At 36.2% G+C, this 16022-nt stretch overlaps 1 protein-coding gene across 1 annotated transcript; it reads left to right on the plus strand.

Moving 5' to 3' along the window:
- Positions 1–676: 676 nt before the first annotated feature.
- Positions 677–3299, plus strand: LOC132805131 (23 kDa jasmonate-induced protein-like). The gene is made up of 3 exons (XM_060819967.1): positions 677–796; positions 2055–2521; positions 2869–3299. The coding sequence occupies exons 2-3, from the start codon at positions 2057–2059 to the stop codon at positions 3067–3069; spliced, it is 666 nt and encodes a 221-aa protein (XP_060675950.1). The 5' UTR covers positions 677–796; positions 2055–2056; the 3' UTR covers positions 3070–3299.
- Positions 3300–16022: the final 12723 nt, after the last annotated feature.

Consider the following 16022-nt stretch of genomic DNA (forward strand, 5'->3'; position numbering starts at 1 on the left):
TATGCCCTTTTTTTGTTGGCAAGACTTCTTTTCCAAAACTAAAGTAATAGTTTATTCCTTTCCAAAACCTTAAGGAACAATTATGCCTTCACCCAAAATATGATAAAAATTAAAAATAAAATTGATTACTCTTAAAAATCTTAAACAACATATACAATATCTACATATTTAAACTATATATACAAAAAACATTTTAAAAATCACATAAAAATAAAAGTATATATAGTAAATTAAATTTAATATAATAAGTTACATATTTAAACATTAATAGATTTAATTAAAATTTTTGAAATAAAATTACAAAGAGTATAAACATAAATATTCAAAATTTCAAAAGAATATATAGAATAATTAAAAAATAAAAAATAAATTTATTTATGCTATATATTATATTTAATCCATTGGCATAACCAAGCATAGGAAAAAAAAAAAAGTTTAAGATTGCTATTCCTTATTTTTTATTCACTGGAATGACCATTCATATTTCATATAAATGTATTATAAAAATAATTATTGAGAAAACAAATTAATTACGAGTTCCACTACATTAATTAAAAAAAAAAATCTCTATTATTTGATTATAAAATTTGTAAGGATCTAAACATAAACCACTATAAAAGATAAGGATAAACATGGGCTTATTTTGTCTTTATATTTGTAATTTCTTTTTGTCTATAAGTAAGGACACTACTTTTGGCACCTTGCGCTCAATTTGTATTGCCATCTCTCTTTTTGCTCATTCTCATAGAGTACCGCTGATATCTACTTCGGTCTCTCTCCACCAGTAGGGTAAATAGTAAGTACTGTCTCGTACCACGATTTACTTTTGATTCATGGGGCTTTAGCATTGATATGTCTTGTGGTTGTATCTTGATAGTTCTGAAGAGAATAACCAAATATTATTTTTCTGAAATATTATTCCTAGAAAAATATTTTCACTGTTGATAACAAGTTTAACATAGTTAGTTTCAACATTTAATTGCCTTTAATTTTCTTTGGCTTCTATTTTTTTGCTTTGTTGAAAGCATCTTCATGAAAATGTAGATTGTCAAAATTAAGATACTACATAAGTGACGTAAACATTGTTTTTTTGTTTTTTGTTTTTTTTTAAATTCTTTCCAATGATAATATTTAAACTAAATGTTAAACTGATATTAGACATCGTGAGCTTAAAATGATAAAATCAAAAGTTTCTCAATTTTTTCTAAAAAGAAAAAATGATAAAACATGCAATTAATTAATAATCACTAATAAACTTTTGTACAATACTATTGAAAAATATTTTTTGAATAAATTGATTGTATATTTATAGCATCTAGATATCAATGATGTTGATTTTTATATTACATAGATAATAAATCTATATTCACCCATTAAAGATACTCTTTAAGCATTAGAATAGAAATGTGGATTGTAATGACATAGAAGTTGAAGAGCTTGCTGTATATCTAGCATCAATGTCTACTTAATAAAGAGCCGACACAGAATTAATTTTCAATTGTTATTGTCTAAAACACAATTAATTATATGTATATATATATATATATATATATTGCAGATATACATTGTCTAACTTTCTACAGTGAGAGACTTTCACCTCAATGGTGTCTGTTTCGGTTCTTCCACATTAGCTTAACATAGCTAGTTTCAACATTTATCTTTTGATTTTCTTATATGTTTCCTTTGGCTTATATTTTTACTTTATTTAAGGCATGTCCAATAGGAATATGAATTGCTAAAATTATCAATGCTATCTAAGCAATATAAACACTGTTTAAAAACAATACTTTTCAATGCTAATATATAAAATGAAAGTGAAGCTGATTCCAGATATTGTAAGTTTAAAAGCAAAATTTTTTCATAAAAAAATATTTTTTAAAAAGAAACAAAAAAAAAATTATAAAATATGTAATTGATTAATATCTACTATTAATAGATTTTTTGTATAGGACCATTAACGACTGTTAAATTTTATAACACATAAACAGTAAATCCTAATTATCGTATACACTATTAATTTCGTCAATTTTTATGGGAATTTTGAAATGTTTCAGATATGGGAGACGGTTTGTTTGGTAACCCCATCACAAACTCAACTTTAGAAGGAATGCCTGATTATGAAGATAACAAGAATATAGATCGCAAAGACAGAGCTCGTGTGGCTCTCAACATGAGAAGTTCAGAGGAAAAAAGTGTGAGAGCTGTCCAGTATCTGCAGACCATGAAGGACCAATGTGATGGTGAACTTGGGGGAACACTTTGCCTACTTTATAATGCCACTGGGGATCCTATAAGGTATGTCACCCACTACGATTGGGGTAATGGACATCCCGGACCAACTCCATATCCAATGGAGATCGCCAACGGACAATGGGCTGCCTTTCTACATGTTCCATTATCGACGAATAAACCTTACGCTACTGGGGCCATTGTGTATCGTGGAAAGGATCCAAGAGGGGTTGATTGTGATTGGATGGTATCATGGGACAACCCTACTGATAAAATAAATAATACACCCAAGGTAAGTATATCCATAGTACCCTTCAAACTTTCAAACCAAATTCATAAACGTAATTATTAGGTACACAAGGATGAGATGGATAGGACAAGATTAAGATAGTGTAAAATCTACATATATGTTTTTCAAGATATTTGATTGGGATAAACAAAATCTTGGATATATATCTAAATAGTTTCTAAAAGAATCCCATAAATTGTCCCCAAAACAAAATAAAATAAAATAAAAAGATCCAAGTAAAAGCATGGTTTAAAATTTTTCCAGCCAGGACAATGTTATAAAATGTGCTTTTGTTTGTTTGTTTTTTGTTTTAATCATTTTTACAATTTTGTCAAACAAAATTTGTACAGGCTTATTCGGAGGTCCGTGAAAAAAACCACTTCTTCAATTCCGATTTTTGGCGGATAATATATAATAAAATGCAGAGTAGCGGCATTTGTTATGATGGCGATAAAGATGTAGACAACTCGTACGGATGCTCCTTATCTGTATCCATTGGAAGTAATAGATTCCCCATACTTGTTGCAGTATTCACCCTGCAAGGTGTTTGATTTACTATTGCAGTTCAGTCAAAAATCACTATCCTTAATGAACTATGATTTGGGCATGCAAGTTTATATGGTTTGAATAATGTCATTATGGTGTTTATCGTATAACAGTATTTGTTATTATATTTTATCATATTTGTGTCTTATTTGGTATTGTACTGTATTTGTATTGTAAAAGTATTTACTGCTACTTTGTGAGTCCAAAAATAAATAAATAAAAGAGTGGTAATGTATTTGGCTTTAAATTATATTACAATGTACTATTTTTATTTTTATTTTTTTGATAATTCGAATGCAATATCTTTAAAATTACAGCAACAAGGTTTAGCTGAAGTAATTATTAGAAAAAGGTAAATATCATTCGGGCACCCCTCAAAATATGTCATAATTATGCTTAAATTTACTACAATAATAATTAAGAAAACAAAACGATGCTGCTGGGTTTCATTGGGATTTTAATGAAGCTAGCTTATTGATGGCAATAAGAAAACCCATCATTGGTAATTTGAGTAATTCAAAACTAGTACGTTGGAGTTTTAAATTTTAAAATGCCAAATAAAAGAAAATTAGCAAACAATGACCTAATATTTTTGTGTAAAAGAAAATTGTTGTCTGGTAAAGAAAAGAAAAAAAAGAATCTACATTTGTGACACAAGACGTACGCTATTTTGTAGAAATCTCTCTTATTATTTACAAAGTTTATCAGCTTAGAATTTTGTATTTAATTAGAATTGTATAAATTATTTTATTCTCCAAGTTATATTAAAATAATAATTCTCATTTCTTAGAATCCAATTGAAATGGTGCTTTATATATTCATAGAACACCATATGATTGAAGAAATTAAGATGGAAATTGTCAGGACCCGTTCAAAATTCTTCATCGGAATTCTAGACAAGCCCTGATCCCAGGGAAACCCTACCGGATCCTCCAATGGAAAATCCGGCAGAACCTCCCCTAAGGATTGGACGTACCACAATTTTCCTGCACTAAAAATACACTTCTATATACACCACCTTATTCCTCCCACATTACTACAATTTAAGTTCCACAACTAGCAGCACTTCGATAACAAATTATATAAAAGGCATATAATGGAATTAATTTAGTAAATAACCAATTAAGATATATCATCATAGATTCTCGTCCGCCCACACCACCCACTTAGTGCTACACAAGTCAAATACACTTTAATATCGTTTTACAAATATGCCAATGCGTAACATACAAAGAAAGGTAAAACAACATCACATTAATAATCAAAAACTATAACAAACATTTTAATGATGATGATATTGATGTAACTTGCCTGAGGGCTATTATATTCCCATACATGTAATTAATGTAACTTGCCTGAGGGCTATCTCACCTACCCAAAGGCTATCACTTGTCCGAGAACTATTATACTTGCCCAGTGGCTATCTTTCTTGGCCGTAGGCTATAATACTTATCTGAAGGTATCATATGGTAGGAATAATAATATAATAACATCGATTAAGAATATCGGTAAGAAATTAAATCACAATTAGATAATATAACATAAATACATAAAATCATATCTTAAAATCCATAGCATAAAATGAAATATGCACGCTCGTAATGGAGATACATACGATACCTTTTGACATGCTACGTGATCCATGATTCCAGTTGTCGCCGGCACTTTGCTACCTATACAAACCAGGGTGGTTGCCTATATTGACCGTCCGATCCCCTGAACTCGTAGGCAACATGGTTATGAGTCTAACACCCCATTCCAAAGTACAACGGAAGTTTTACAACTTTGATCGAGGTTGACCGTTTACTTTGACCATTTATCGAATGGGTCAAAAGTTGACTTTTTGTTCCGATTGAATTTTCTAGTTGACCGTGGTACCGTAGCGAAGTACATGATGCCTTGAGTTCGTAAACTAGTAGCACGTCGAAAATGGAGCTACGGTTTGAAAGTTATGGGCAAAACAAGTCGATGTGCAAACTGTCCAAAAGGTGCCGGGAGTTGACTTTTTATGGTTGTAGAATTTTGTTTTGACTTTTATATGGTTGTAAAGTACTCGTCGATAAAATTTCATAGACTAGCGGCACGCTTAAATTGGACATCTAGTTAAAAAGTTATGGACATGTGAAATTTTTCGAATACTGTAATATTTTATTATATCTGGCTTAAGTGAATAGTGTCACCCACGGTGGCTTTTATTTTGGCAAAACGACGGGGGAGGAGAGAGAGAGGGAGAAAGAAAACTACCGACCACCGGAGTTGCCAACTTTTCCGACCAAACCGCCACACGCGCCGGCCAGCCAGGAGCGCCTCTCCATTCCCGGCCAACCCCCAAAATTTCACGGCCAATCGATCGGCGACGTGCCCGGATCGGGGCTTTTTCCGGCGGCGACGCCGATTCTTTCAACCGCTGAGATCTCCACATTCTAGCCTTCATTCTTGTCACCGCCGGTCCCGTTGAAACCCTCTCCCTTCAAGCTACAAAACCTCCAAAAATCTCAGCCACCAGCCACTGCACATGCCACCGCCAGCGACGGTTGCTAGTGACTGCGACGGCTCGCCGTGGAAATCACTATTCCGGTGAGAACCCAGTTGCACGGCCGGTCCCTCCACACTAATTCCGACCCCCTAAATCCAAATCCGGTGTCCTTTTCCTCCAATTTGAGACAGTTTAAGAGAATCGAAGAGTTGAATCCCAAAAGCTTTCCGGTGAGATTCCGGCCACCTCGGGTCCGATCTCTGGGAAGTAAGACTGGATTTGTAATCCTCTTCACTCAAGCTTCAATTCGTCATATTACTCGTCAATTTTGGTTAACGTTTGTGTTTAACCCCCCGGGTACCGGGTATTATTTATCCGAATAAAATATTATTTTATTTGACTGTGTGTGAATTGTTGTTCTAGGAGCACGTGTGCATCGTGGAATTGATCCCATGGAGGATCTTAGGTTAATTGCGTACTCCAAGTGAGTGATCCACCTTTAAAACTATTTTGGGGTGATTAATTATGTTTATTTTGTGTTAATTTGATATCTGGAATTATGCTCATGTGGTGGTATTTAAATATAATTATGAAAAAAATATTATTTTATATATATATATATATATATACCCATTGATGCTAAATGAAGGTTTGGGTTATTAACAAATTCTCGATTATTATCACTGTAATTTAATTGTATTTATTACGCATGAGCAATGTGTTTTCATTAATTAATTGTATTTGGATTTTAATATTATTTTTTGGCATAATTTGATTTTTAAATATTTCAGGAAAAATATTTGTTTAAGTTGGTGGTTTCAATTTTTATAATTATGCCCATGGAATATTATGTGATTTAATTTATTATATTTCAAAAATATTTATGCCATTGGAAAATTTGAATATTTAAATTGGTGGAATTGAGAGCTGGTGGATTTGAAAATTATGGTATTTATGCGATGAATTTATGACGATGATTACAAAGGAATTGTGGAAAATTTACGAGTTTAATTGGATGCAATAAACCCGGTATGTTTATGGAAAATTTGAGATTTTGAGATGTATTAATTTATGATTTTTTATATGCACCATACACGTACTGGTGTTCTGTATATATGGATGTGATTAGTGTGCACATGGATGTGGTTAGTGGGCAGGTGGGTGTGAGTAGCGTGCAGGTGATTTATGGGGTTGTCCTGTGTTTGCCATTGGATGAGGGTAGGCCGCCCTTCTATGGCCGAGACACCTGTTTGCAGCGGCTCGGTGGGACACCACACGACCGTATGCCGGTTTCTCTCTATAACCTCCTGTCTGGCGGTATCTCGGGACGCTGGGTACTGTTGGCGCCACTGGTATATAGTGGATGCATCAAGTGATTTTCAGAACTTGGATTTCAAAATAAAATATTTTGAAGTTGTATTTTAATTAAGAATATATTTAATGCTGTTTTTATTATTTATTTCAATTGGAAGTTTTGATTGATTTAATCTTTTCCTTTACTTAATTCTTCAATAAATTGATTCATTTTAATTAAACAATTATTTCATGAATTGTTTTAACGTGAGTTTTATTAATATTTCGGTATTAATTATTATGATATGGATTAATTGTTTAGTAACTGTTATAAGTTATTTTATTTCAATTTATTCATTATAAATTTTGGATGCTTGATTTATTATATTTTATTTGATATTTAGCTTAATAATTGATTCCTTGGTTTTCGGGGAATACAAATAATGGGTTTTGCGAAAATGTTTTAAAAGGAGAACCTTTTCAACGGAGTGAATAGTGAGGGTGTTGAGAGAAAATATCATTTTCAATTAATTATTATTTATTTACTTATTTATTCCCAATTAATTAGATGTGCCATAAGTATCGTTGTTTTATAATTGTACAGTAGATAGGGTCACTCACTGAGATGATTAGAATCTTATATTTTTAAATTCCATTTCCCTAGGTCCAGGTTGGGAGACGTTGATCTTCCGGGGTGAGCTCGACGCCTCAGTTCATTGCCGAAAGTCCAAGAAGCATTTCTTCCCTTTTTCCTCTTCATTTTGTATTACTTCTTTATCTGTCATTGTATTAATTTCACATTTATTTGTATAATGCTCTGTATTCTGTATTGGACATTTAGTTGTTAATTATGCACTGATTTATTATTATTCATTTGGAGTGCTGCAAATTTGTGGAATTATATTGTAATAATGTAGGAGGAATAAGGGGATGTTTCTAGAAGTGTGTTTTCAATGCAAGAAAATTGTGGTAAGTCCAACCCTTAGGGGAGGTTCTGCCGGATTTTCCATTGGAAGGTTCAGTAGGATTTTCTTGGGATTAGGGCTTGTCTAGGGTTCCGGTGAGGAATTTTGGACGGGTCCTGACAATGAGGCTAGCTCTACATGGACCACATTGGTTCGCCACCTCCGTATGGTGCGGTATATACAGTATAATATCAATAATATAACATACAAATATATGTACAAACATATAAAAATACTTAATGCACCATACCATATACCAGTGGTGCCCAAAGATACCCAGCAACCCGAGCACTGACTAACAGGAGGTTAAAGAGAGAAACTTGCATACTGTCGTTTCGACGTCCCAACAACGCCGCTGCTTAAACCGTCATCCCGACCATGAAGGGGGGTGGCTTATGGCCAATATCAAACTTGCATGCTCTCGGTTCGATGGCAACTCACGGGAGACATTACAACTTGCGTGCATATCATAATCACATATACAGTACAGAGCACCAATACGTGTATGGGTGCATCTAAAATAAATAACCATATTTATTATTAAAATACGCAATTTTTCCAAAATTCACCGTGGCAATTATACCATTTTTCAAATTCAGCATCCTACATTTTTCTTTAATAACACCAGCATAAATCCACCAATAATAGTATACAATTAATTTTTTTATTTTTTTTTTCCAAATCATAAAATCAATCAAATAATATTCCAAGGGAATAATTATATAATTTTGAAACCACCAAATTTAAACCAATATTTTCCTCGAAATATTTAAACCAAATCATGCCCAAAAATAATATTAAAATCCAAATACACTTAATTAAATGAAAACACTTTGCTCTTACGTAATGAATACAATTAAATCACAATAATAAAAATCAAGAATTCCTTAATAAACCAAATTTCCATTTAGCATCAATAAACATAATAAAATTTAAATCATAATTTCATAAAATTAGTCTCTTCCACAATAATTCAATTCAACACAATTTGGCATTTTCAATATAAATAATAACTTAGTTAAATATCCAACACATAAAATTCATTCTTCAAATATTTAATTAACACAAAATATACTTAATTTAACAACCCAAAATATAAATATGAGGCAATATATATACTAAATCAACATAACTTAGCATCATAAATTTAAATAGCAGTTTCTTAAATATTAAACACATATGATCTAATAAATTCTATATAACGAATATATTTAAATCACATTAAATAACACATTAAAATCAAATAACAATATCTCTTAAAATTTAAAACATATATAATATACATCAAAATTTTGAATGATATAAAATACATATGTATAAATGTCTTGATGCACACAAGTACATAGATATATATATATATTCACACACACACACATATATATCCACATATATATTGTCAGGACCCGTCCAGAATTCCTTCCCCGGAACCCTAGACAGCCCTGATCCCAGGGAAACCCTACCGAACCCTCCAACGGAAAATCCGGCAGAGCCTCCCCTAAGGGATTTACTTACCACAAATTACCTGCACTGAAAACACACTTCTAACAACATCCTCTTATTCCTCCCACAGACTACAAATTGGTTCCACAAATTTCAGCACTTCAAAATAAATACAGTAATCCAGTGCAAAATAAATACAACAAGAGTGAAAGAAATATTACAACTGCAATAAAAGAAGAACAGGGTACTGCACGAACTAAAACAGTGAGGAAGATCGAGTCCGCTCCGAATGAACAACGACAACCTGGTACCTAGAGGAACGGAATTTAAGAGTGTGAGATGCTAATCATCTCAGTGAGTGACCCTATCTACTATACAATATAATACCACGGTAATAAGTAGATAGATAATAATTAATTGGAAATAATAATTTCTCTCAAAACCCTTACAATTCTCTCAGTTGGAAAAGTTCCCCTTTTAAAACCTTTTCACAAAACCCTTTGTTCGTATTCCACGAAAACCAAGACAACAGATAAATACCAGAACAATAATAATTATAATTTTAATTCCAATACAGTTTCCAAACATTTTATTTTTAAAACACAGTTTTGAAAATCATTTGATGCACCCACTATATACCAGTGGCGCCAACAGTACCCAGCGTCCCAAGGTACCGCCAGACAGGAGGTTATAGAAAGAAACCGGCATACGGTCGCGTGGCGTCCCACTGCGCCGCTGCTAACCTGGTGTCCCGGCCATGGGGGGTGGCCACCCTCTCCGATGGCATCCACAGGACACCCTCATAATATCACCTGTGCGCTACTCACACCCACCTGCGCGCTAATCATATCCGTGTGCACAATATCCATATCACATATACCATATCACATAATCAGAACACCAGTACGTGCACGGTGCATCTAAAAATCATAAAATCCACAATTTAATTTATAAAACAAATTTCACATTTTTCATAAACATAGCGGGCATAATCCATCCGCTTGAATCGGGAAAATTCCCCACAATTTCTTTATAATCAATGCCATAAATCCCATGATTTTCAAATCCACCAACTCCCAAATCCATCAATTCAAATATTCACATTTTCCCAAGCATAAATAATTCTCGAAATATAATAATCAAATCTCATAATATTTCATGGGCATATTTTATAAAAATTGAAATCACCAACATAACCAAATATTTTCCTGGAAATATTTGAAATCAAATTGTGCCCATTTTACTATTAAAACCACACCAATTTCAAAATCCTCAAATCCATAAAATAATTTCACATGGCATAATTTTATAAAATGCACATTTTCTTAAATCCAATAAATTCATAAATAATTCCACAATAAATCCAATAAATATTTGGCACAAGAAATTAATTTCCAAATATTTAAATCACACATAATATATTCACCAATTAAATTCCCCAAATAAATTTGAAGGTGGGTCACTCACCTGGAGCACGCAATTAACCCATGATCCACTACGGGATCAATTCTACGACTCACCGGTGCTCCTAGAACACAATTCACAGACAGTCAAATAAATTAATATTTTATTCGGGTAAATAATACCCGGTACCCGGGGGGTCAAAACACAAACGATATCTAGAATTTACGAGTTATATACCGAATCAAAGCTCGAGTGATGCTAATCACAGATCCGGTCTTAATTTCCGATGATTGTACCCGACGGGGTCGGAATTTCGTCGGGAAGCTTTTCGGGTTTCGGCTCCGCAATTCTCCCAAACCGTCGCGAATTGGCAGAAACGGATTCCGGATTCGGGTTTAGAAGGTCGAACACAGCGGACTGGAGCCGGCCGGAAAACTGAGTACTCGCCGGAACAGTACTTTCCGGCAAGCCGCCGCGGTCACCGGCAACCGTCGCCGGCGGCGGCGCGTGCGGTGGCCGTTGGTCTTGAAATTTTGCAGACTTGTAGATCGTGAGGAGAGCAACCCAACGGGACCGGCGATGAGCAAAACGGAGGTCGGACGGCGGAGAAATCAACGTTTGAAGATTTCCGGCCCCTCGCCGGAAAACGCTCCGATCCCGGCGCGTCTGTGGTCCGATGGCCGTGATTTTTGGTGGGTCGGCCGGACTTGAGGAGAGGATCAAGGCTAGCTGGCGCGTGTGGCTGGAAAATGGCCGGAAAAGGGTCAATTTGCGGTGGCCGGCGGTGGAGGGGAAAAACTCGCCGCCGAACTTCGGAGCTCCGATCCGGGCGCGTCCGGCGGCCGTTCACCGTGAAATTTGGAGGTTTTGCCGGAAAAACCTTGCTGGCCTGCGCGTGTACAGTAACTCGACCGGAAAATTTGAAAACCTCCGGTGGCCGGCGACTCTCTCTCTCTTTCTCTCTCTTTCCCTCTCTTTCTCTCTCTTCCCCGAGAGTTTTAACAAATAAAAACCCCTGTGTGATACTGTTCATGCCACGTGGACCAATCAGAAGCTGACACGTGGCATTTCACTGTTCATCGACCCAAAAACATTAAAGTAATACGGTATCCGGTAAACTTCAAACGTCCATAACTTTTTAACCGGATGTCCGTTTTGAGCGTGCCGCATCTGTGAACTTGTATCGACGAGCACTTCACAACCACACACGAGTCAAAGCTCAATTCCCCATAAACAAAAAGTCAAGTCCGACACCCCCTGGACAATTTGGACTGCAACTTGTTTCGTCCATAACTTTCAAACCGTAGCTCCGTTTTCGACGTGCCACCAGTCTACGAACTCGGGGCATCGTGCACTTCGCCACGGCACCCTGGTCAACTCAAAATTCCCACTGAGTCAAAAAGTCAACTTTTGACCCCTTCGGTCAACGGTCAACGGTCAACCTCGGTCAACGTGCACGGATTCCGGTGCAATTCGGGACGGGGTGTTACAGCCTTCCCCCCTTATAAAAATTTCATCCTCGAAATTTCCGCACGTCACTGGAATAGATACGGGTACTGCTCACGCATATGTGCTTCGGGCTCCCACGTTGCTTCCTCGACTAAGTGGTTCCGCCATAAGACTTTAACTAGAGGAATAGTCTTGTTGCGTAGCGTCCGTTTCTCGCGATCCAAAATCTGTACTGGCTGCTCCACATACGAAAGATCTTCCCTTATCTCTATGTCCGGACTCTCGAGTACGTGCGAAGGGTCTGCAATATACTTCCGTAGCATCGACACATGAAATACGTTGTGAACTCGAGCTATCTCTTCCGGTAACGCCAACCTGTACGCCACAGGGCCAATCCTCTCCGTAACCTCGTAAGGCCCAATATAGCGAGGACCCAACTTATCTCGTCGACCAAAACGTACTACTCCTTTCCATGGAGATAACTTTAGGAATACCCAATCTCCTACCTCGAATTCCAAATCCTTTCTACGCACATCGACGTAGCTCTTCTGTCGATCTTGGGCAACCTTCAATCGATCCCTAATGATCTTCACCTTGTCCAAGGTCATCCTTAAATACTCAGATCCGACCGCATTATTTGTTGCAAGGAGCCTCTCTTCTCCTACCTCACTCCAACACAAAGGTGTCCGACACTGCCTCCCATATAAAGCTTCATACGGGGACATCCCAATACTCGTCTGATAACTGTTGTTGTAGACAAACTCTATCAATGGCAGTTGTTCATCCCAGCTACCGCGAAATTGCATAATGCAAGACCTTAGCATGTCTTCTTGTCCATCAGATTGCGGGTGAAAAGCGGTGCTGTAGTTAAGTCTTGCTCCTAGTGCATCAGCCAACTTCCGCCATAGTCGTGAAGTAAAGCGCGGATCTCGATCGGAGACGATGGCTAACGATACTCCATGAAGACTTACAATGCGTTGCACGAACAACTGAGCTAACTTCTCGGGTGAAAAACATTCTTGTACCGGTAGGAAGTGTACCGACTTGGTGAGACAATCAATGATTACCCAAATGCCGTCGTACCTTCTAGGTGTGGAAGGAAGCTTGAATACGAAGTCCATGTTGAGTTCTTCCCACTTCCACACGGGAATCGGTAAAGGTTGGAGTAGTCCCGAAGGCTTCTGTCTTTCCGCTTTCACTTGTTGACAAATCAAACACTTTGATACGAAGTCTGCCACTTCTCTCTTCATACCAATCCACCAATAATACTTAACAAGCATCCGGTACATCTTGGTACTCCCCGGATGCATCGCATACATCGAGCTGTGCGCCTCCTCTAAAATCTCCTTCTTGAGTCCTGGGATACCCGGAACACAAAGTCGTCCTTTATACACGAGGGCTCCATCCCTCCTTATGGAAAATTCCGGATCAAGACCTTCTTGTACTTTGCCTTTAATTGTCCTCAACTTAGGATCTTCCATTTGGGTCTCTACTATACGATCCACCAACACCGGTCGTACCTGGAAGCTAGCCATGAGAACTCCTGAAGCATGCATCCTTAAACCAACAACCAACTCTCGTAACTCGATCAGCAATCCAAAAGGTAAGATTAGAACTTAAGTCTAATTTCCTCAAATACTGGTATCACCAAGTTAAGGTTGAGATTAATTCACTTGTCTTCGATTACCCTCTTAGTACTTACAATTATAAAACCCTTGCTCCTCATTGATTAACCAATAGTCTTAACCTCGACAAACATCAATCTTTCTTTTAACTAAATTCATCAAGGTCATGAATAAAATTTCTCAACATCCAAATACCATTCTTGAAAACCCTAAGTTTCCCTCATTTCAAATAAATTCCATGAATCCACACCTCAAGCAATAAGGAATTTAAATCTTAATTCTAGCATCACCACCAATACTATGAACAAATCACTAGATCCTTAACCCAATAAAGTATTCCACACTTCTTAAATTCGAACTACGTCCCAAAAATCATACTCCTCATCATTGTAAATTATCACCAACAATATCAACCACCTTAAATCGATAAAACACCATCAATACGAACCTTAAATCTCCAAGGAAATAAGATATCAAGATCTTAGCTTCTAGAATGAAAAAATAACCATGCTTAAACATCCAACCGTGCCTAAGGAATCATCCTCATCTCATTAACCTCATCAACCACCAAGTAGAACTTTAGTCGCTATCCGAATCTTGTTTGATTCTCTAAACGCTGTTGTACCTTCTCTTTGTGAATGATAGTTTAAACACGAAATCCATGTTTACATCTCCCAACTTTTACTTATCGGTGACCTAAGTACCTTTATTCGGATCTTGCAACTTCCTTTATCGTGCCAAACCACAATGTCATCTAGTGAGCATTCCATATGTCTTGGTACCCTTGGGGTGTATTGCATACCTTGAATCGCGTGCTTCCGTTAGGATCTCCTTTTTGAACTCAACGGTATTCTACTTTGGATTCTCAATTGGCAATACTTAACCTTAAGTTGCTCTTGGAAAAACCATAACATAAAACAAATAATGAAATATATTTTTCAAATATACCTAACTTGCATAGGTAATTGTTAAAACTCCACATTGGAACAATAATAAAAACACGGATAAATGCATAAAATCAGGTCTTAAAATCCATAGCATAAAATAAAATATGCACGCTTGTAATGGAGGTACGTACGACACCTTCTACATGCTACGTAATCCATGATTCCAACTGTCGCCGACACTCTGCTACCAATACAAACCAGGGTGGTTGCCTATATTGGCCATCCAATCCCCTGGACTCGTAGGCAACATGATCATGGGGCTAGCTCTACATGGACCACATTGGTTCGCCGCCTCCATATGGTGCAGTATAATATCAAACGTTATAACATACAAATACATGTACGAACACAAACCAAAAATACTTGAATAAAACACCTTTAATTTCCAATACCACTTTGAAAAGCATTTAATTTTGATAATCGATTGGAAAAATATTTTGACGCCTTGAAATCAATCGACACACATCCTTAGGCAATCATCCTTCTTCTCCATGAACGAAACGGATATCATTCACGATGATAAGCTTGACCTTCAAAAAGAAAAGGTATCCTCGACCATCGACTAGGCCATAGGAATTCCCCGTTAGGCTAGATGATCCTAATTGTCACCCTCGAAGATTAGAGTTATTCAAACTCGAGCAACGAATTTACTTCGAGACAAACGGAAAGAACGCTTTCACGCGGGTAAAATGAGAGACTAGACATGGATGGGACACATAACAATGCACAGTCCCTCAGGAATACTAGAACCTAGAGCTCTGATACCAACTGTCACAGCCCAGACCACCCGCATCAGGATATTGTCCTCTTTGGCCCAGGGTTCACACCCTCTCTCCCCCCTGGCCTCAAGGTTTTGCTCACAAAGACCGCTTTATAAAGACCGCAGCCTTATAAAGACCGCTTCGTGTCCCTCTCCAACCGATGTGGGATGTTACATATATAATTATGTATTTTCATATAACATCACACATCTCCATATATATATATATATATGTATATGCCCATTAACAATACATATAAATATATATATATATATACATACATATATGCATCATATGTTTACCGTACATGTGTATATATATATATTAATCTATACACATGCTAACTATAATTTTTGTATAATAATTCCAATCAACATAACAAGTAAACTCACAAAATCTATAACAATCCTTTTACACCTTCTGCTTAATATTATCAACATTGTCCACTCTAATTTGATAGAAAATAAGATGAACCCGTATGGCCTAAACTGCAAATTTGGGATTTTTCAATATCTTGACAATTAATTCAAATTAACCATTCCTTTAGCCTCTAACAATCATTAAGAACCCAAATGTAATGGCAATTGGCTAAGGACTT

The sequence above is a fragment of the Ziziphus jujuba genome, chromosome 8 (genome assembly GCF_031755915.1).
Source record: "Ziziphus jujuba cultivar Dongzao chromosome 8, ASM3175591v1".
Taxonomy (NCBI): domain Eukaryota; kingdom Viridiplantae; phylum Streptophyta; class Magnoliopsida; order Rosales; family Rhamnaceae; genus Ziziphus; species Ziziphus jujuba.

What these genes read in the sequence shown, in the direction of transcription:
- LOC132805131 (XM_060819967.1), top strand. Translation starts at nt 2,057, where the DNA reads ATGGGAGACGGTTTGTTTGGTAACCCCATCACAAACTCAACTTTAGAA. An exon ending in AAATAAATAATACACCCAAG is followed by an intron (nt 2,522 to 2,868) that starts GTAAGTATATCC and finishes AAATTTGTACAG; the next exon opens with GCTTATTCGGAGGTCCGTGA.